At 37.9% G+C, this 22,850-nt stretch overlaps 1 protein-coding gene and 1 pseudogene across 7 annotated transcripts in view; both read left to right on the forward strand.

Annotated features, from left to right (window-relative positions):
- FAM13A (family with sequence similarity 13 member A) overlaps positions 1-22,850 on the forward strand; it is a 368,980-nt gene that overhangs the window by 18,605 nt on the left and 327,525 nt on the right. For 3 of the 7 annotated variants that reach the window (XM_053901396.1, XM_019464516.2, XM_019464507.2), the window contains exon 1: positions 9,676-9,907. The exons of 1 other annotated variant lie outside the window; for it this stretch is intronic. In XM_053901396.1, coding sequence (XP_053757371.1) covers positions 9,803-9,907 — 105 coding nt within the window. In that variant the 5' untranslated portion in view covers positions 9,676-9,802. Of the gene's footprint in view, positions 1-9,675; positions 9,908-22,850 lie in introns of those variants that run through there. 3 more of the 7 variants (XM_019464477.2, XM_019464493.2, XM_019464501.2) reach the window with 1 other exon arrangement.
- LOC109274879 (60S ribosomal protein L4-like) lies at positions 19,196-20,438 on the forward strand (annotated as a pseudogene).

Genomic DNA, 22,850 nt, shown 5'->3' on the forward strand with positions numbered 1-22,850 from the left:
GATCTTACTGTTCTAGATATCAGAAATCTGAAATCAGTTTTACTGGCTAAAATCAAGCTTCTTCTTGGTACCCTCAATGAGTTCTTGCATTTTCCAGCTTCTAGAGGCCATCTTCATTCCTTGGCTTGTGACCTTCCTACATCTTCAAGCCAGCAGCTTGGGATCTCTTTGACTACAATGGGTGCTTCTATCATGACTGCTCCTCCTCCTTATAAGGACCCATATGATTAGATTGAGCCCTGATAATCCAAGATAACCTTCCCAAGATCTGTAACATAAATACATCTGAAAATCTCATTTGCCATGCAAGGAGACATATTCACAAGTCCTGGGAGCTAGGATGTGGACATCTTTGGGGGACCATTATTCAGCCTACTACCAGCAAGAAAGCTAAAATTTAAGATACATAATGGGGGTGAGGCTAGTATGAAATTAGATTTTGAAAACCTTTGAAAGCTATGCTAAGGAGTTTGGAACTTAATCTATAGGCCAGCAGTTTTTATTCCTTAAAAAAGTTAAAAGTATGACGATAGATGCGTGATTCATGTGCATACACTCAAAATTCAAATATAATTACTTGCATGATCACAGATCCCTTGAAGCCAACATATGAAGCCTTTAGGCCTGAAGAGGAAGAAAATAAGCAGGAAAGTAACATAATCAAATCTGTTTCAGAAGGGTAGTTACTGGTGTTCTTGCACCAAAGGAATGCTGATGAGGCACACATTTAACAATTTTTTAATTTTAAAGAATAGCTGCAATAGCGGAGAGAAGATTGAGTTGAAAAATTTTCAGAGGTAGAATAAATAGGCTATGATGATTAAAGAAGCCAGGGAAGACTGAAGCAGGCTTTGAGATGTTTATGAAAAGGCTCCTAATGTATACTTCCTACTGAAATTTCCTCCCACTGTGTGACTGATTTCTGGAATCTGCCTGAAATCAAATGCAACTTTCTATCCAAACATGTTCTGTTCCCCAACTAATTAATTCCTTCTATTAGTAGGGTAGCCATATAATACATAGTCTAAACTGAGACAGTGATTTATTTATAACTATTTTTAAAGATATTCAAATAAATCTTACTTACAAAACTTATTTATAAAACCTGAAATTTAGATTTCTGTAAAACTTCCTTATAGGCTGTGGTGGCTCTAGAATATCCCTTGGTGGGATATTTTGACCTGGTCAACATATGCCTTCTCAGGTCCTGATGTCATAAACTGGCCCACAGGACCTTGCACCGGCATTAGAGGTAGAGGAATGAAGCCTGGTTGCCAAGGTGAAAATGTATGTGGAGGGCAGTGAAAAGATCTTTCCAATGAAGACAGACTTTTTAGTGAAGGACCATATCCAAATGCCGTCTGCTGTGAGCTCTGGTTGGAAAAGTCCCTAGTGATATCATAGACTTTGATTTGTATTCTAGTTGGATTGCCCTCTTTGTAAAGTTAGAGACCAATTCATCTAGGTCTGAATATTTAGATTTTTCTTCTGTTCTTTTTCTTTAAAATGTGTTTCACCCTCAAGTACAGAATTGGACCCGTTTAGCTTTTCATCTGTTGCCTCCCTTCTTGCCATTCTTGATAACTCCTTACAAAGGCCATTATCTCTTAAGGATGATTCTAGGTCCTCCAACTTTCTCTTAAGATAGTTAAACTTTAAGAATTTTATGTTCCAAATTGTTGGTAAGTTGTACACTTAGGTTTTTCTCCTTTCTGTATAGAGTTGATATTAAGTGAAAACTTCACTCTCAGATGAGAGAACAAATCCAAGGATCATTGACCATGCCATCACCCCCCAAGGAAATCGGAAGTGAAGAGGACTGGAATTCATGTTTTCAGCTCCCATAATCTTGTGTAACTTTTTTTTTAGGAGATGCTGAAGCCAAATGATGAGGCTGCCTAAAGTCCCTTCAGGACACCAAAGTCCATCAGAATCACAGCAAATCACACAAGACACCCACAGCTTCTGCTGGGAATCAAACCTGCTTCCACATATTTGCCACTTACAACATTCCTCATTCCTTTTAGTAGATCCAGTTTTTCCATCTGGTATCACTTCCCTTCACCCAAAGAACTCCTTTTAGCATTTCTTATAGTGTGAACTCACTAACGTCAAATTTACTCAGCTTTCCTCTCTCTGAAAATGTTTTTATTTCACCTTCATCTTATGAAGAACATTTTCTCTGGATATGTAATTTTAATTTTGTAAGAGTTTCTTTGCCTCACCCCACCCCCTCAAAACCCTGTGTACATATCAGTCCATTATTTTCTGGTCTCCATTATTTCTTCTGAGAACTAAGTTGTAACTCCTATTGTTCCATGGGCGACTGGGTAGCTCAGTTAAGTGTCTGACTTTTGATTTCGGCTCAGATCATGATCTCATAGTTCATGGGTTCAAGCTCCACATTGGGCTCTATGCTGACAGTGTAGAGCCTGTTTGGGATTCTCTCTCTTTCCTTCTCTCTGTCTCTCCCCTGCTTGCTCTCTCTCTCTCTCTCTCTCTCTCTCTCTCTCTCTCTGTGTCTCTCTCAAAATAAATAAACTTTAAAAAAGTAAGCATCTTTTTCTGGTTTACTTTAAAGGCTTTTTTGGTCTTTAACTCTCATTGTTAGCACTGTTAAAAATATGAGTGGTTTTCTTTATCCTTCTAGAGGTCTGTAGAGCTAAGGGTTAATGTTTGTTATCAATTTTGAAATTTTTCAGCTTTTATTTTGAAAAATGTTTTTCTAGTCCAATCTTTGATTTCCTCCTAGGATTCTAATTAGACTATATGATATTATCCTCCATATTAGTGGCATTCTTTTTTTCTTTTCCTTTCTTTTCCTCTTTCTTTCTTTGTTTCTTCCTTTCTTTCTTTCTTTCTTTAAGATTCCACATATAAAGATGGAAGTCTTGAACTCTCCCTTCTTAGGATCCTGGTAGAGCAAGTCCTGATACTCTGGCAGCACCCTTCGCTGTCACCTCCCTCAGCCTCACCTTTCCAGAACACTTTTAAGAGTGAAAAGCGATGCTATTAATAACTGCATTGAATCAACAAGCATAAATTGGAACTTTGCCAGGCAGACTGGCGTTTAAGATACACTACTTGGCACAATTTCATTGTCCTGGCAAACAAATTTTAGAGTCTTCCTTCATGATGTTCTTGACTACGTGACACCTCTTTTGCCTCTTATATAAAGTCAGTTATCAGTCTTACAAGTTCTGTCTACAAAGTTTGTGATTTATCTTTCAGTATCTAAATTCAAGAAATTATCCTCTCAGCTGGGCAATTGTTAACAGGGTCCATTTATTTATAAGAAGTTTCCTTTTTATTTTAGCACATTTTAGTCAGACCTCAGATTAATCTGGCAGCACTTTTGTCAAGCTATTTATTTAAGAACATACAGTGGTTCGTTCATGACTGAGATCCTGCCTAGATTTCTTATTCTTCTATTTAAAGTCCCTTACTTTTCATGCTAATGTCTGTCTCTTTGCCCATCACAAAGACCCACATAAGAATGCCTTCTCCCTCCCCTGCCTTCATAATCAGTGACTTCTGTAGAAGTCCGCTCAACACCTGCCTTCTTGCGGCTCTAGCTCCAGTGACCTTCATCCATCATGGGTTGTTGTTGTTGTTGTTGTTTTTTGCTTTCTTCAAATTCTTTTCTTTTTAACATTTATTTTTGTGAAAGAGAGCAAGTGTGCAAGCATGGAGGAGGGGCAGAGAAAGAGAATCCCAAGCAAGCTCTGCAGGGCTCTGTCCCACGAACCATGAGATCACGACCTGAGCTGAAATCAAGAGCTGGATGCTTAACTGACTGAGCGACCCAGGCGCCCCCTGGCTTCAAATTCTTAAGTACTAAGGGCACACATTTTAAATTTGATTATACAATTTAGTGTATTGTATTTGTTAATTGAAGGATTAAGACTCAAGTGCCTTCAGGGTCTGTGAAGTAATCATAAACTGTGAAGCAGGCAGAGTAAGGAACAATGGGTATTAAAGTGTTTATGTTGATTGCTAGTAATTCCCACCTAGGTATGTGGCCTTTCAAATCACTATGCTGGTGAGACAGAATGGCCAAACGGAATACCTTCTCAAGATTTGCAAATAGTGTCCTCAAAAAAATTCTTACATATACTTCATAGTTCAAGTACTATACCATTATTCATACCTCCTCTTAGCCATAATTCCTCGAATACTAATAGGTACACATTGTCTATTATATAAGTGCTTATGAAATATAGAAGTTAAATTATGGTTTTAGCAACCTTAGTGGGAAAATAAACTGTTTTCAAAAGAAAATGCAGCTCTTGTCTAGTTTTCCCGGACTGAGGAATGGAACCTCTCAATTCCCATCAGTACTCTTGTCCACTTCTTACAGGACTGGGTCCTGATTCTCTCCTTCTGTGGACGCTGGCAAAGTGGATCTGCTTTGGCTTCCAGGGAAGGGATAGGGAATAGTATCCAGTCTAGCCTTAGTCAAGTGACATGCCAAGCGTTAAGTGGGGCCATAAACAGAACTGGAAAAAGGGACGTTAGGCAAGCAAGTGAGGAAATAATAGAAATGCAGGTCAAACAATAAGGCTTAAATAATGACCCACAGAATTGGGATGTCTAAACTAAGGATGTGTCAAAGAATGACGAGATCAACACTATGTACCTGACAAAAAGACAAAGCTGAACTTACTGTCACAGTAGGGGAAAACTCTGATGGTCAGGCATGGTCTTTCTGAGCAGAGCAGACTGATGATAATTATACAGGTGGGTTTGCAGGAGTGTGACATCATTGGAAGGAGAGTGGTTACTCAAATGAGACAGTTATTGATTGGTTGACACTCAAAGACTTACTTATTAGACTGAGCCCCTTCTTAATTGGGCTGTTACTGATAGGTTGGCTTGCAAAATTACTTGGTTTACTGAGGGAAGGTGCTGATCAATTGAACAGGTTTAAAATGAGTTATATTGGCTATTTGTTTCCATGGCTACAGAACATTCGATCTTTTCCTAGGAGTATTGTAATTTTTTTTTTCCTCAAATGGGATGAGAATTCACCTAGACTTCAGAACAGAAATATGATCAGATTATGAACTGGACCTCTTTCTGGAAAATCCTTCAGAAAATAATTAGAAGAAGGTAAGAATAGTCCCAAGGCCAGGTAATGGAGCAGTGGTAACAAATAGACTAATAAACCCAAGAAAGACCTACTTCCCATTATTTTCCAAGGAGCCAAGGCCCATAGAAGAGTCTTTCTTTGGATATATAAGGATTTTCATGCCCAGTAATGTTACTGAATAGCCAACCAGCAAGGGTCAGCAAACTTTTTCTGTAAAGGGTCAGATGGTAAATGTTTTAGGCCTTGTGGGGCATAGGTTCAGTCTCTGTTGCAGATGCTAACCTTGGCCACTGTAGTACCAAAGCAGCCAGGCATGTTATATAAACAGATGGGTGAAACCGGAGTTGATCTAGAGTAGCTGGAAGGGGCCTGTGGTGGCCAGATGTGGCTCACAGACTGTAGTTTGCTGACTGCTGACCTAGAGCAAATAATCTTTCAGGTGCACATGCTGCTAGAGATTCAAAACCCCAAATATCTGAACCTCTCTGGTCAAGAGATAGTATATAAACAATAAATAGTTGCTGACTGACTACTGATACCCAGTCTGATTGGATGCCATTGATTCTGGTCCAGGCTAGTGTACTCCTGGAGAAGTAGCTGGGATAGAGGTAGAGCTGGAGTATAGGCAGACTGAGTTTGGAAGGAAAAGCCTCCAATGTCCCATTTCCAATGGGCATCAGGTGATTGATGCTGTCAGTGCCGCCACCACCACACCCCATGATACTCGCCGGTCTCTGCTACGTGGCCAGCAGTACTGTAACTGCTGACCGCTGCTGTTCTGACAACTGTTATTGCTACTCCAGCTGAAGAGATTTTGTCTTTTGAAAACTGGTAGCTCTGCCAGTTAACATCAGAGAGATCGACTTTGAAGGATTTTTAGCTTCTTTGGTGGCTAGAGGACAACTTGGCCTTTTTAGATCCCTTCATCAAACTTCCCCAGTTTACAGGGTCATTTGAATGAAGCATCCTAGGGGTCTGACCATCCTTTATGAAGTCAGCTTGACTCCTTCCTCCAGGGAGCCCACAGATCTTGAAAATAGGGATCCTTTTCTGACCTGGTATTTCAGCATTTCTGGGAGTAGTCATGGAGTTAGCCTACCAGAGTGAACTATTCTAAAAAATACTTGTTACAATTTCTTTATTCTTTCTGGGAAAAAAAAGTGATAGCTCATATTTTATATAAACAACTCTCTTGGCTGGGCCTTGTATATCTTTAAGATTCTTTATAAATCAATACTTAGGAATATATATGTTTGTCAGCTCAGAGAACTTTCTGGAATTAGACTCTACTATCACTTGCATCTCTTTAGGGGTGAGGAAAATTATTTCAGACTCCAATTTTAGATCTATTCCATGGAAAGACATTGATGTGAAGAATGTTTTTAGTTCTGTTTGTTAAATGGCCTATTCAGGGTATCTTTTTGCCGTGAAATATAGTCATTACCAAAAATAAGGATAAGTTTAGCACAGTACTAATTTCACTTTATAATAGTGTACAAGTACTTGTGAAAATAAGGACTAGATTTTTGTCATCCTTATGTAGTATTATATATATGTATTAGGAACAATAATGCAAGGTATAATATTTTGATGTTCTAACTTGTTCTAACATTACTTAATGTTTTTGAAATCCATCATGAAAAATTGGGAAGGAGCAATAAAGTTTTGAAAAAATAATTAGAGAAGGCTATCTTTATCAGCTATTTAAGTCAATTATAAAGATACAGTTATTCAAATATGGATATGGAATAAAACTAGGCAAACTATGGAAGAAAGAAAAACCTAGATAGAATATATTAGTCTGAAAAAGACCCTGGTTGTGTATGTGTACGTATATGAATTTAATATATAGTAAGGATAGTATCATACATGGGAAATGAAAAACTTGCTCAATAAATGGGAGTCATTTGGTTAGTATATTAGGTTAAAGACAAACTTGTTTTACACACACACAGGACTTTCAAATATAGTAACATATTTGAGAGTTTGATTTCTTTTTCCAATGGGAGTCTAATTGATACAAGCATGTTAATGCAGCCATACTCCACAAGGTCATTCAGAGGTCTAGGTTCCTTCCATCTGCTCAGTCTTTCATCCTCTGGGACTCTTTCTCCTGTATGATCCAAGTGAGGTGTATTCACATTCCAACATGTGATGAAGAGGAAGGATCCTATGAATCATGCGACACAGAAGTTGTACATACCCAATCGATTCACACTCTGTTAATGAGTCATGGCCCTATCTACTGGTATGAAAGGTTGGGAAATGTAATCTGTAGATGAACAACTATGGGCTCAGCCCCAACCAAGAGGGAAAAGAAGCTCTAATAGTATCAGAAAGAGAGATTGCATACTGGAAAGAATTAACCATGTGGGCCACAGTAGTTAAATGAAAAATAAAAATCAAATCAATTTAGATCCTCATTTTTTGCTATATTTCAAAAAATATTCCAAATAGATAAATAATCCAACCATATGATAAGCATCCAAAATTGCTTTTTTATTACTATTTGGCAGGTAATATACTAAGAGCTTTTTATAGATTATATATCATTTAATCCTTAAAATGAGCTTATAAAAGAGACTTGTTAAGTAACGATTTGATAAATGGACAATGCCACACATGGATTAGAAAATACAAATGACTAATGAATTTTCTTATCTTTAATGATAAACCTGAATTTTAAGTGAGAAGTCCTTTTCATTTATTAAGTTATGAAATATTTTACAAAATATTCAAACTTGGGTAGCGTGAATTGAGGATTATAAACTGCCAGAGTCAATGTGTGTCAACAACGTTAGCACATGTTAATATTCAACGTGATCCAACAATTTCACTTTCTGGAGTCTTGACTAGAAAATAATCAGAATGAGGATAAAGCATTACTTACAGTCACATACACACATAAAATCAGAAACCATGTAAATGTCTAAAAATAGGAGAATGACTAAAAAAACTGTTATATATACAGAACGTAATATTGTATGTGATTAAAATTGTTTATAGTGTTAACAGTATGGGAGCATGTCAGTGATATAATGTTAAGTGAAAAAATTAGGATGGAAAACTCACAAATTAGATTTAAATTATGTTTTTCAAAAACAAAAAATAGAATCGAAATATGTTAAATGTTTTTGGGTGTCTTTGTTATTTTTTCACTATCTCATCTCTGCTTCTTTGTTACTGCCTCTGTGATGACTAATTAAAAAGCCTTATTGATTTTCATTCCTCTCTCCTCCCATTGAATGATCCATAAGAGAAGGTATCATGTCTTTCTGATCATTGTATATTGTTGCATAGTGCCTCAACCAGTATAGGTGATAAAAATTGACCTAATCTTTAGGCTTTTATTTTTCACCAAAGACTGGCAGTACTTGTATCCTCAGAAAAAGAAGACAAAATTTTAATGTATTGGAAAAAGTCTGTTTTATAATAATTTTCTTTAATAGCCTAGTTTTCTAATGGGTAAATGGAAAGCAGAAGTGATAAAATCTACATTAGGTGGAAGCAGAAAAAAGTTTTATTTTTCAGTGGAGGGGTTTATGTCCATTCGCCCACTCCCATTCCATTGTTTGGCCTTGGGATTGTGTTAGTGCAACTTGTGGAAGTGTCTTTGCAATGTTCTAAATGCATGCACTGAAATAAAATGGACTTTGTCATGTCCTCTGGCTTTGCTGTGGGCACTGTTGATTGGCTGGAAATATACATTTGAAGGGAAGTACTGAAATGGGAACTGATTTCAGCTTTCCCTGGTCTTCCCACCCTGTGCCTTTAAGATACAATTTTATTATGTTTTGTTGTTGAGGCAATTTAAGTCTTCTAAAATTGGGTAAAGTGAAACTTCTCACGCAGTATTAGTCAGCATTCTCTTAAATGTGCCACTAAAAAGGATTTGACCAAAAAGTGATAATAAAAAAATAGGACAGTGTCCTTCTGGCTTATGTGAAATGGATATTTTAGCTATCAGTTCAAATATTTGGAAATTGTAAAGTCTGTCACATTTTCTAATGACACAGCATGTGAAGTAGGACATTGTTGAAAGGTCAACCAGAGGCTGATTTTCCACACTATAAATCACATATGTTGAATTGTGGAAGTCTAGAAACATGTTGTTTTACGTTGATCACCAGTGTCTGTGAATAAGATAATTCAAAAGTAATGAGAAGTGGTAAGAGTTGCATAAAATAAAGTATTTTTACTTAAAACAATTCTGATAGACTAAAGGTGGAGGGAAGAATGTTTTGATAGACTTTAACTAGTTTCTAAGGGGCAGTGGGAGTGAAAAGTGTCTCAGAAAAGTGAGGCATGTGCCTGCAGATTGAAACCTGAGTGTGAATATGTGAATTTTTCTTAGGACTAGCAACTAGGAATCAGGTTTGCATATTCACTGTTTTGCACTTAGTCCTCCTATTAATGAATACCACCAGGTGATGGGTGTTTTCTGACCGGAGAAAGCCTGTGTGTGGCATCTGGCAAGTCAGGTTTAAGAAAAAGATGTCAGCAGCTTAAGGCCCCTGTCACATGACCTCCTCTACTTGCCAATACTAGACGCTCTGGATCAGATTTCAACTCCAGGCAGTCCTGCCAGCCATGTGGGTTCAGCCGAGTGAGAAGCAAAACCACGCTTCCGAAAATGTTAGGAGCTGCTCTTCGCTCCCTCTGAGGCCTCTGGATTAGGAACTGTGTTTCAAATGAAATCATATCTACTGAATGGAATTCTCGTACTTTGCTGTCATTTTGATGTTTTCATCTGGTCTTCATCACTTCTACCAGGCACTTCCTGCGAGAATGGGGGCAGGCGCTCTCGCTATCTGTGTGAGTACAGGCCGCCCCCGTCTTCTGTGGACACGGCGGGGCTGAGGAGAGGCCTATGCCCTCCTGGTTTTGCTGAGATGTTTGTGCGATTTTGTTTTTCCTTTCTAGGAGGTGGGGGAAGGTTTGTTACTTAAATGCCTATCTATTCAAATGGACGTTAAACAGTGTTTGGGGCAGCATTCATCATTTTTGTCTGTTTGCCTTTCCAAAAAAGATGAAGGAAGAAGTGTGCCGGAGTTTATGCGGTTAGGACAACTTGATTTAAAGTAAAGCATTCTCGAGCATTTCAGACTTCCTTATTATAGATGAGTTAAATATGAATGCTTAATTGTAGTTACTGGAAAAGTCTAGTGGCTAGACTGAGAACGAATTAAAATAACCACGAATTTGTTCCTTCTGGGTATGTGTATGACCTTTTTCTGTTCACATTTTTGTTTTCTCTTAGTAATGCTATAATTTCTGTTGAAGCATGGTTGCTGAAAGTGACAGAGAAAGAGCTTGTTTGATAAATGTTTGTGAAACCTTAATGGACTGTAGAAACTCCTGGTTACAATACAGTAGCATCAATAAATACCACTGATGTAAAATCCATGAGAAAATGCATGTATTTCTAGGGCTGAATTAATAAATTTCAAAACCAGTTCTGTCGATGCTACTTTTGCAATAACCACGTATTGTCAATTATACAATTTACAGAATGCTATGATTTAAGTTTTTATTTCAATATATAGAAAATGCATATATATCAAGCATACTTGTATTTATAAACTGGTATTGTCTTCCAAGGGGGCATTTTGTTTGTCCCTAGAAGAGCTAAATGAGAAATATATATTATTCTTTATTATCAACTTTATCTGCTGACTTCTGTATCATCACAGGTCACATCTTTTTTCTTTTTTTTTTTTCAAGTTTCAGAAACAGCTGCGATTTGTGGTAGTTGTGATGGCATCCTAAAACATCTAGAGATATGTGGGCAATTTTTTACACATATGCCCCAAATGGTTACCACATGGTAAATCAGCCCCACAGATTGAATTTTCATAGTAAAACTCCCTCATTTTTGTGCTTGGAACTTTTTGGTATCCTGTGTGCCTGTCTGTCTCTTTTCTTCTTAGCCCTGAGCCTTGTAGCATCCAGGTATCCAGGTGATTATCTTTTTATCATTCCCAAGAGTTTTCTTCAAAATCTGATTTTTTTTTTTCTATTGTAAAATACTGACCTTCTATTTCACTTCATCTTTCCAAGTTTGGAAAACAAATACTTTAGGACAGGAAATGTGTAGAGTATGAAGCAGCAGATCAACCTATTTGGCCTGAGACAGTCATCTCTGATTAGACCCTTACTTCTTGCCTGTGGCCTGCATGCATTGATCTCTACCTTGATTGAAGTGCACACTGACCCATGTATGAAACTGAATATTTTTCCTTAGTTTAATCCAAAGTATATGCAAAATTTCATGTAAAGTTGACATGAAAATCATACTATATAAGAGATTATTCACTCTAGTAGAGGAGTGATTCTCAGTCATTCCTATTCTTTAACTTCAGGTTAGCCTTTTTTTTTTTTTTCTATCCCAGTTCTACTTATAGGAAATGCTTATGTTTTTAGGATTTTTAGCATAGTATTTCTGGAAAAACATAGCTGAAGGAGAAAAAAATATTTTTTTTCATGTTTGTGGCAGAAAGGTGAGAGCTATGTAAATGTAAGCATAGGGGCTGGCATACTTGTTTTTAGTTTGGGACCTCTTTACCTAGACATATCTTATACGTAGCAATGGCTCAGATATCCTGATACTGAAGATAGTTGTTTAGAATAATAGAATACTAGATATTTGTAGTGTGTGTGTGTGTGTGTGTGTGTGTGTGTGTGTGTGCGCGCGCGCGCGCGCGCAGCGCGCATACGTGTGCATGTTGAAGTGGAACACTCCATTCATTGGAGTTCAAAGAGCCTCCGTTTCTATGTCCATTGACTAACCACCTTTCTCTTCCTCATTCTTTTCATCTCTTCCCATATTACTAGCACTGTTAGTAAAGCCAAAGTGGGCTCAAAATTTCACTTACTACTCATATTTACAAAGAAGTTGCAGCTTCCTCACTATAACATCTGTTTTTCCTCAATAAACTACATCCAGGCGGAATGGGAACCATACCTGCCAGTTAATATTGCCTTAGTCTCTTCTAGCTTTAAATGTCACTTTGAGAGGACTCCAGCTCTGTCAGGTGAAATCTTGAGTCTTTTGGACCTCTTGCACCTCCTGCTGTTCTGTCCAAGGTGGCATCTGGGTATTTAGAGGAAGGTGGGCTTGCAAGTAGGAGTTGCCATATCCCAATGGCTGAAGAAAGAGGGGCCCAGAATACATGCGTGTCGATTTTTATATTGTGGATGTTCTGGTCTCTGGTGTGTTTAGCAAACCTTCGGTGAATTTGTAGGTAAGTTCTGTTGGTATTATCCAGGCCTTGCAGTCCACTCCTCCTGAGTTAACTCCAACTTTTGTTGGTGCTGGGAACAATTCTAATGATGTCCTGGGCCTTGTAGCCTTTGTCCCTAATTTGACCCCTCCACTCCTGTAGCCTCATCACTGTGTATCCTCAGCTACCTTTATGTCTATCCCATAGTGCAAGCAGGAGCTGTGGTCCTAGTACAGAAAGGTTCACAAACCATATTATGATATTCTAGTCACAGATTTACTGATCAGCTTAAAACACAGCACAAAGCAAGGAGGGAAAGATCTGCTAGGCTTACCTACATAGAAAGGGTTTCAGTGGGATGAAAGGCCCACATTCTGAGTCCTGTGTTACATGATATTTGTCTGTTCTGTTTCTCGTCTTCTCTACCACATCAACCTTTCCTGGTCACAGTGGGTTTTTTGAGGACCAGTGTTGAGTGTGTGCAGGGGGCTCAGCAGATGGAACATGACTGAGCCAACACAGCTTGCTCTATCATCAGAGGCAAGTGTGCCTAGGTATAATTCTAACTTGCTAAAATAGACTCCTGAACGGCTATGGATTTTTATCTGCATATCTCAGGCAGATAACACATGGGGCCAGCAAGGGTATAATCAATGGGTGACTCATTTAAGAGATGAATATTTGATGTCTCATAACTGTTGGGTGCTTAGCTTGTTTCTTCTATCTCTACTTAATTATCTATGTCAACTGTGTCCACCACACTATCTCCTTACATATTGTTGAAACTTAGTTGTACTTCTCCTCATTGTTTTTCCCTTCTCTATTTGGCTGAACTGAATTGTCTTAAGTAATACAACAAACAAATATTTTGCAAATTCAAGTTTCAAAACCCATCGTGGTTATTTATCTTTGTTGTTTCTAGTTTGATGTTTGGCACCAAATTCATCACAAACAGACTACATTTACATTTCTTAAATGCCATGATGGATTTCTTCATTTTTTTTTCCATCTTCTGTGTTTTCTGTCTTTCTTTTGTTTTGTTTGTTTGGAGTTTAGAATGTAGGCTCATTTTGGAAACTGGCAAACATGAGCTTAAATCTTGGTTATGTTATTTACTCTGACCTTAGACATTATTAAACAGTATGCTTTCTTGATAAAGAACATTTGACCATCTGCTCAGCTTCCTTGACATTACATATTTGTCTCACTAGCAGACAGTAAAGTTTGGACACAGGTGTCCTTTCTTATTTGTATCTCTTACATATTGTTCAGGGCTTGGCAGTAGTTGTTCAATAAATATTAGCACAGAAACGGTAGGTGAAACTATAAAACCTAATGTCTGACTTCAGTGTATTTTATGTTTAAATGGGTCTTTTGAAGACCCTCATAAAGCTAAAGGCATGCCTGCAAAAGCATTCAATCTTTGATGGTACTTTTTGTGAAAATGGCACAATTTGCCATTTATGAGAATGAGCAGTATAATTGTAAATATTTTGTACTTTAAAAAATCATTTGAGTCTCCAGCTGAATAACACATGAATTCTCTTACTATAAAACTGCATCGAGTCAATGCAAGTAATTCTGCACATCCATTCCATCTCAGATGATATATGGGCTGGTCAGGGCATAGCTTTCCCTCAGGTGGGCATGTAATCTGCTTTAATCAGGGTAATTAATACCAAGGGTCCCAACAGGAAATCCCTGGAATCTCAGTAGCTTGGGGAAACAGATAAATTTGTGGATTACTCACAGTCTGATGCAGGTTGAATCTCTCCTCCATCTGGTGACTCTAGTGTCCAGACTGCCTCCATTCTGTGAGATATTTGCTGTTTCAGCATTTGACCGTGTATCCCCTAGTTTATATCAGGGATAAAAGGAAATAGGGAAGGTACACATGTTTTTATCTGCCTCATTCTGGAAGTGATTCATTTCTCTTAAAGTTCATTTCTTTGAACTAGTCGTATGTTCCCATATGATGCAAAGGTGGTTTGGAAATGTAGAGAAGTACCTCATGGAATATTTATAAACACTATTTCTGGCGCATAACCTAAAATGCTCAAATCAAAGAGAAAGATGTATGCTCCATAATTGGGATAAAGCAGTTCTGTCTCTAATTCTCCTACTGAATGTAAACAAGGAATTACACTCCCCAGGTGCTGCTGACAGATATCTAATCTATGGATCAAGAGGGAAGACAGCCTAAGGATATCTTAATACATCAGCAAATGGCAGAACAGTGGTGACATTCATGAGCCACTGAATCTACCAGCTTAGAATCTTTCCTTCCCCTGAACTCCTTTGTATTAGTATAATGGGATAATAAATGGCCTTATTATTTTAGCCAGTTTGAACTAGAATTTCAATTACATGCAGCCAAAACATCTTAATTGATAAACTTCATCATGCAGTGGCTTGCTTTGCGTTGGTTTTGGGAAGCTTGTCATGAACTGGAATGAGGCAGGATTTGAGGCAGGACACATGGGTTTGAATCTTGGCTCAACCACTTATTGGCTATTGGCTGTGTGATCCTGGGCAATAAACTTAACCTCTCTCTTTCCGCACCTATCAAGTAGGGATAACAACAGCCTAAACAGGATTGTTGTCAGAATCAAATAAAACAGTAATGTAAAAATACATTGAAAACTTCATAAAAAAATTACTTTTGTTATGTGGCAGTCTACTTTATGTCTTTTTTTAAAGGTGATTTCCTTAATACTGTCCTTACAGATGGATTATACTTCTGAAGGGACTGTTGATATTATTGGATTTAGACCAAATTTTAAACAGGATTAAGCCTTTACTCTTTTGTTTTTCCACAATAAACTGATGAGGTATTAGAGGAAGACAAGATTAGTAACAGGCAAACAAAAGCATGTAAATTTTCCTATGGAAATCTGAATTGTATTGCAAGAAGAATTTTCATCTCTGCCATACAGAAATAAAAAATCAAACAAAAATATGGTCAAAATTAGTGTCTAGAATCTGATCATGGGTAAAGTCCCTAGTATCTAGGTTACTAATTTCAGTTTCATTTGAAGCACAGTTAGTCGTGTATATTGGTTTAATGTCTCTGTGCAGAAGATTGTAAGTAAGCATTAGTGACTGGTGAAAACGAGCATGAAGAAGCATATAAAGTGGAAGAATGGGGTAACTGGGTAAAGAAGACTAGGCTAAGGTAATAAATTAGATTAATCCAATCTAAATCTTAAAGTGATTTACACAACTGAAATTCCAAAGATAAAGAAGCTTGTGTCTAGTAGTTTCTGAAATAGAAACTGTAAGAAACCTTACTTGAGCTATTATCTGTAATTGTGGATTTCCAATGGTTTATAAAGAGGTAGCAAATCATAGCATAATTAAGTTTATATAAGTTATATAACTAAATATAAGTTTTGTAACTAGCAGGCAGATTCGAGATTTTTTAAAAATTTGTCATTCTGAACTTGGTTTATGGGAAAAGATGCTGCAACAACTTTGAATTATTACAGCTACTTCTTTAAGATTGTTAAATTTGGAGCGTCTACCACATCAGATATTAACAGAAATTAAAACATTTGAAATTATAATGGCTAGCCAGTTGAATAAAAATAATTGCTGGATTTCTTCTTTACTCTTTAAACTAGAGATGGATCAAGGATATAAGTACCAAAGTAAAACCATAAAACAATAATTTTGGATCAAGGAGTGTCTTTCTGAAGAAGAACCAAACTAGAAACCCTAAAGACAAATATTGGTGAATTTTTCTGACAAATAACTAAAATGTCTGCACAATCCCAAATAACATTTAAAAATGCCAAAACTAGGACAGATACTTATAATACACAGGCTTAAAAAAATTTACTTTTTTTTTTTTTTAATGTAGAAAAAGTTCCTACAAGTCAGTAAGAAAAAGAAAACTGGCCTTTAAAAAATGGACCAAAGTTGGGGCGCCTGGGTGGCTCAGTTGAGCATCCAACTTCGGCTCAGGTCATATAATCTCTTGAGTTCAAGCCCTGCATCCGGCTCACTGCCTCACTGCGTCAGCGTGCTGTGTTAGCACAGGGTCCGCTTCAGAGCCTCTATCCCTGTCTCTCTTTGCCCCTCCCCCACTCGCACGCTCTGTCTCAAAAATAAACATTAAAAAAAATAAAAATTAAAAATGGACCAAAGCTTATGAATGGTACGTTCACAAGTAACAGCAGCATTACATGCTCTTGATCAAGATGTAGACCAGTGGAGCATCTTTGCGGGACACTGTGGCAGTATGTGTCAAAATGTATAATTTGTATACCTATTGATCTAGCAATCTCACTTCTAGCAATTTATCCTACAGATAACTTGTACAATTATGTAAAAATGTTGGCAAGAATGTTCATTGCTGAAATACTTGTAATAGTAAGAACTGTAAATAACCTAAACATTATAGTAAATAAGATGGGTTAAATCAAGTATAGTATCTCTAGATAATATAATATTAAACAGCTGTATGTGCCAATATGGAAAGACCTCCAAATTGATCAAGTAACAAAAACTAGGTGCATAAAGACACAATAGTGTATAGTTATATTTTCCTTTTTAAAAATAATATGCATGGGGCGCCTGGGTGGCTCAGTCGGTTAAGCGTCCGACTTCGGCTCAGGTCATGATCTCGCGGTCCGTGAGTTCGAGCCCCGCGTCGGGCTCTGTGCTGACAGCTCAGAGCCCAGAGCCCGCTTCAGATTCTGTGTCTCCCTCTCTCTCTGACCCTCCCCTGTTCATGCTCTGTCTCTCTCTGTCTCAAAAATAAATAAACGTTTAAAAAAAATTTTTTTTTAAACTAAATAAATAAATAAATAAAAATAATATGCATATCCTTAATTAGGCATAGAAAACTTTTGCAAGGAAACATAGTAACTGGGATAGGGAGACTTTTTAGTTTAAACTCTCATGTTTGAGTTTTGATTGAGTGCATATATTTAAATTATTATGAATGAAGACTACTCAGGGCACCTGATGGCTCAGTCAGTTAAGCATCCCAACTTCAGCTCAGGTTGTGCTCTCATGGTCAGTGGGGTTCGAGCCCTGCATCAGGCTCTGTGCTGACAGCTCGAAGCCTGCTTTAGGTTCGTGTTCTCTCTCTCTCTCTCTCTCTCTCTCTCTCTCTCTCTCTCTCTGCCGCTCCCCTGCCCATGCTCTGTGTCTGTCTGTCTCTCTGAAAAATAAATAAACATTAAAAAAAAATAATAAAGAATAAAGACTACTCAAAAAATGGAATGGTAGCTGTCTAGACTAAATAATGATTAGTTTATAATCATGAAGGCACTGAATATTTGAATATCTATAGTTTTTTTACAGATACATTTTGAAATATATAAATTACTTGAAATTGTCTAATATATAGAAGGATATAGACTTTCCCTGCACATCATAGGGCAGACTAGAGCTGGGTAGAATGTAATGAAACAGTTTGACCAAGTAGAAGGAAGTGTCTAAAGATTGCAGTATCTAAAAATTGAGCTGGTTGTCTCATGAGGTGGTCAGTGCTCCATCACCACAAGTAAGAAAGAAGAGGATGAGTAGTCATGGGTTGACTTGTCATAGGAAAGTCATGGAATTAGAGTTATAGGTGAGGTATCCTTGCAATGTTCTAGGATTCTCTGAATCAATGTGTACTTCCCAGAATTGGTAGCTCTCAGCCAGTTTGTAAGACTTTTGGAAATTTAGCACACATAGGTCTTTTAACCCTTATCCTTCTTTCAGTTAGGGCTTCCTCTATGTGGAGGACTGGATGATTGTCCAAAGCTGAAGGCAGAATTCCATGATCTTGATAATAAAGCTAGGTCCCAGATTTTAACTGGTAAATGAAGTCTTAAAAAGATGCTAAGTGTGTGTGTGTGTGTGTGTGTGTGTGTGTGTGTGTGTGTGTATAAATGAAACAGAGGATATTATTACAAGATTGCTAAATTTTTACTATGAAAAAAGATATAAATTGAAATTCTACAATAGAACTCAGTTGAATGGCTCATTCTAGAAAAAATGTAGAATAGCAGTGGAAAACCTAAAGAAAAACAGTTCAAGGAGAATTGTGATGTAAAATTGTCTTATCAATGATAGTAATTTACTTTTGGCCTTAATTTCAAGAGATTCCTTTAATATTTAAGAAACTAGTTTTAGTTAAAATGTAAATAAATGATCTTATACACAAATCTTTATTTCTGTGCTTTACACTGTAAATAATTCAGGTAGGCCTGCAAGTACTAATATGCAGCATTGGTTTTAAGCCCATTTGGATTTTCTGAAGCTATATGTTTTGGTCTTAATTTTTCCAAAAATGAAATGTTTTTAACACTGTAGTTCTTATCATATTACTTCTTTAACTTTAGTTGAGTCTTTGTAACTTCTTAAAAAGCATCCTTCTGTTTCTGGCTTTACATTTCACTAAACTTGTTGAGAAACAATGGCAGGAATAGCCTTTGCAAGAGCATTTTTCAAATTCGACTCACAGCAATCTCCTGCAAGACCCTTCTCTTCTGTTTAAATCCTCCTTGGCTATGCTAAGACTGACTGTAACAATGATGAACAAAAGGTTTAACATTAGTGACGTTAAGAACTGTCCCCTCTTTCTCCAAATAACCAAGGAATTCTTTTCTATTTTTAATATATTTATTTTTTTTAAGTAAGCTCCACGCATGCAGGGCTTGAACTCACCACCCTGTGATCAAGAGTTGCATGCTTCACAGACTGAGCCAGAAAAGTGTCCCCAGATAACCAAGGGATTCTAAGCACCACAATGATTCTGTGCTTTCAGATTTTTTTTTATATATTGGTATAGAAGCAGTAATTACTTAAAAGTGACCCATTGCAGAATTTACCTATTTTGTCTAGAATTACTGAAGAGCGATAATGTGTGCTATTAAAATGAAGAATGTCAAGGAGTGTGGCCCTCTTCTCTCTCTGCAATGGCGTGTGCTCATCCATTGATATCCGTGTACTCCAAAAAGGGGGAGTCATCTGGCAAAAATGTTACTCTGCCTGCTGTATTCAAGGCTCCCATTCAGCCAGATATCATGAACTTTGTTCACACCAGCTTATGCAAAAACAACAGCCATATGCTGTCAGTGAATTAGCAGGTCATCAAACCAGTGCTGAGTCTTGGGGTACTGGCAGAGCCATGGCTCGAATTCCTAGAGTTCGAGGTGGTGGGACTCACCATTCTGGCCAGGGTGCTTTTGGAAATATGTGTCAAGGGGGCCGCATGTTCACACCAACCAAAACCTGGAGCCATTGGCACCGCAGAGTGAACACAACACAGAAGCAATATGCCATCTGCTCTGCCCTGGCTGCCTCAGCCTTACCAGCACTGGTCATGTCTAAAGGTCATCGTATTGAGAAGGTTCCAGAACTTCCTTTGGTGGTTGAAGATAAAGTTGAAGGCTACAAGAAGACCAAGGAGCCATTTTGCTTCTTAAGAAACTTAAAGCCTGGAATGATATCAAAAAGGTCTATGCCTCTCAGTGAATGAAAGCTGGCAAGGGCAAAATGAGAAACCGTTGTTGTATCCAGCGTAGGGGACCCTGCCTCATCTATAATGAGGACAATGGTATCATCAAGGCCTTCAGAAACATCCCCAGAATTACTTTGCTTAATGTAAGCAAACTGAACATTTGAAACTTACTCCTGGGGGGCATGTGGGACGTTTCTGCATCTGGACTGAAAGTTCTTTCTGCAAGTTGGATGGTTTCTATGGCACATGGCATAAGGCTGCCTTCCTCAAGAGTAACTACAACCTTCCCATGCGTAAGATGCTTAATACAGACCTTAGCAGAATCTTGAAGAGCCCTGAGATCCAGAGAGCCCTCCAAGCACCATGCAAGAAGATTCATCGCAGAATCTTCAAGAAGAATCCACTGAAAAACCTGAGAATCATGTTGAAGGTGAACCCATATGCAAAGACCATGCACTGGAACACCATTCTTCATCAAGCCAAGAATTACAAACTCCAGATGGATAAGGCTGCAGCAGCCTTAGAAGCCAAATCTGAGGAGAAGGGTGTTCCAGGCAAAATTTGTATGGAACCACAAAAGACCCCGAATAGCCAAAGTAATATTGAAGAAGACCAAAGCGGGAGGCATCACAATCCCAGACTTTAGCCTCTACTACAAAGCTGTAATCATTAAGACAGCATGGTATTGACACAAAAGCAGACACATAGACCAATGGAATAGAATAGACTCCAGATTGGACCCACAAAAGTATGGCCAACTAATCTTTGACAAAGCAGGAAAGAATATCCAATGGAAAAAAGACAGTCTCTTTAACAAATGGTGCAGGGAGAACTGGACAGCAACATGCAGAAGAATGAAACTAGACCACTTTCTTACACCATTCACAAAAATAAACTCAAAATGGATGAAGGACCTGAATGTGAGACAGGAAACCATAAAAACCCTAGAGGAGAAATCAGGAAAAAACCTCTCTGACCTTAGCCACAGCAATTTTTTACTTGACACATCTCTAAAGGCAAGGGAATTAAAAGCAAAAATGAACTATTGGGACCTCACGAAGACAAAAAGCTTCTGCACTGCAAAGGAAACAATCAACAAAACTAAAAGGCAACCAACGGAATGGGAAAAGATATTCGCAAATGGCATATTGGACACACAAAGGGCTAGTATCCAAAATCTATAAAGAGCTCACCAAACTCCACACCCGAAAAACAAATAATCCAGTGAAGAAATGGGCAGAAGACATGAATAGACACTTCTCTAAAGACATCCAGATGGCCAACAGGCACATGAAAAGATGCTCAACATCACTCTTCATCAGGGAAATACAAATCAAAACCACGCTGAGCTATCACCTCACGCCAGTCAGAGTGGCTGAAATGAACAAATCAGGAGACCATAGATGCTGGCGAGGATGTGGAGAAACGGGAACACTCTTGCACTGTTGGTGGGAATGCAAAATGGTGCAGCCACTCTGGAAAACAGTTTGGAGGTTCCTCAAAAAATTAAAAATAGATCTACCCTATGACCCAGCAATAGCACTGTTAGGAATTTATCCAGGGGATACAGGAGTGCTGATGCATAGGGACACTTGAACCCCAATGTTTATAGCAGCACTTTCAACAATAGCCAAATTATGGAAAGAGCCTAAATGTCCATCAACTGACAAATGGATAAAGAAATTTATCCTACTTGGCAATGAGAAAGAATGAAATATGGCCTTTCGTAGCAACGTGGATGGAACTGGAGAGTGTTATGCTAAGTGAAATAAGTCATACAGAGAAAGACAGATACCATATGTTTTCACTCTTATGTGGATCCTGAGAAACTTTACAGAAGACCATGGGGGAGGGTAAGGGGGGGAAAAAAAAGGGAGGGAGACAAATCATAAGAGACTCTTAAAAACTGAGAATAAACTGAGGGTTGATGGGGGGTGGGAGGGAGGGGAAAGTGGGTGATGGGCATTGAAGAGGGCACTTGTTGGGATGAGCACTGGGTGTTGTATGGAAACCAATTTGACAATAAATTTCATATTAAAAAATAAACTTTTAAAAATAAAAATAAAATTATTAAAAAAATAAAATGAAGAATGTGGAAAAGCATTTTGACGTCAGTATATTCTTTCTACTGATACACAGACTTATTTTGGCAAAAAGTTATTAAGCACTTTCTTTTCTATGTTTTTAACAGCATTTTTGAAGTGTGATTTACATACCATAAAGTATACTTATTGAAAATATACAGGGATGCCTGGGTGGCTCAGTTGGTTAAGGATCTGACTTCGGCTCAGGTCATGATCTTGCAGTTTGAGTTCAAGCCCTGCGTCAGGCTCTGGGCTGGCGGCTGGGAATCTGGAGCCTGCTTCTGATTCTGTGTCTCCCTATCTCTCTGCTCCTCCCCTTTTCACGCTCTCTCTCTCAAAAATAAACATTAAAAAAAAATTTTTAATAAAAAAAGACAATATACACTATAATAATTTTCAGCAAATTTACCAATTGTGTGAGTAGCACCACAACCTAGTTCTGAAACATTCTGTCACCTCAGTAAGATCCCTTGTGCCCATTTACAATTAGTTCCATTCCCACGATCTGTCCTCCCTTCCTCTGCCCCTCTGCCCCCACCCAAACCTCAGACAACTACTAATTTACTATTTTCTAAATGTTAACTAAATATTTCTGTACATTTACCTTTCCTGGACATTTCATATCAATGGAATGGACATTTCATATCAATGGAATCATAAAATATATGTTCTGTGACTGGCTTATTTCACTTAACATAATATTCTTTTTTTTCTAACGTTATTTTTGAGAGAGCGCAAGCTGGGGAGTGATAGAGGAGGACAGAGGATCTGAAGTAGGCTCTGTACTGACAGCAGCAAGCCCAGTGCAGGGCTGGAATTCATGAACCACAAGATCATGACCTGAGCCAAAGTTGGACGCTCAACTGACTGAGCCACCCAGACACTCCGCTTAGCATAATATTCTTGAGGCTCATCCATGTTGTAGCATGCATCAGTATTTTATTCCTTTTTAAGTGCCAAATAATACTCTATTGCATATCACATTTTGT

This window comes from Panthera pardus, unplaced genomic scaffold, assembly GCF_024362965.1.
Source record: "Panthera pardus isolate Hobbes unplaced genomic scaffold, ASM2436296v1 HiC_scaffold_13, whole genome shotgun sequence".
Lineage (NCBI taxonomy): Eukaryota > Metazoa > Chordata > Mammalia > Carnivora > Felidae > Panthera > Panthera pardus.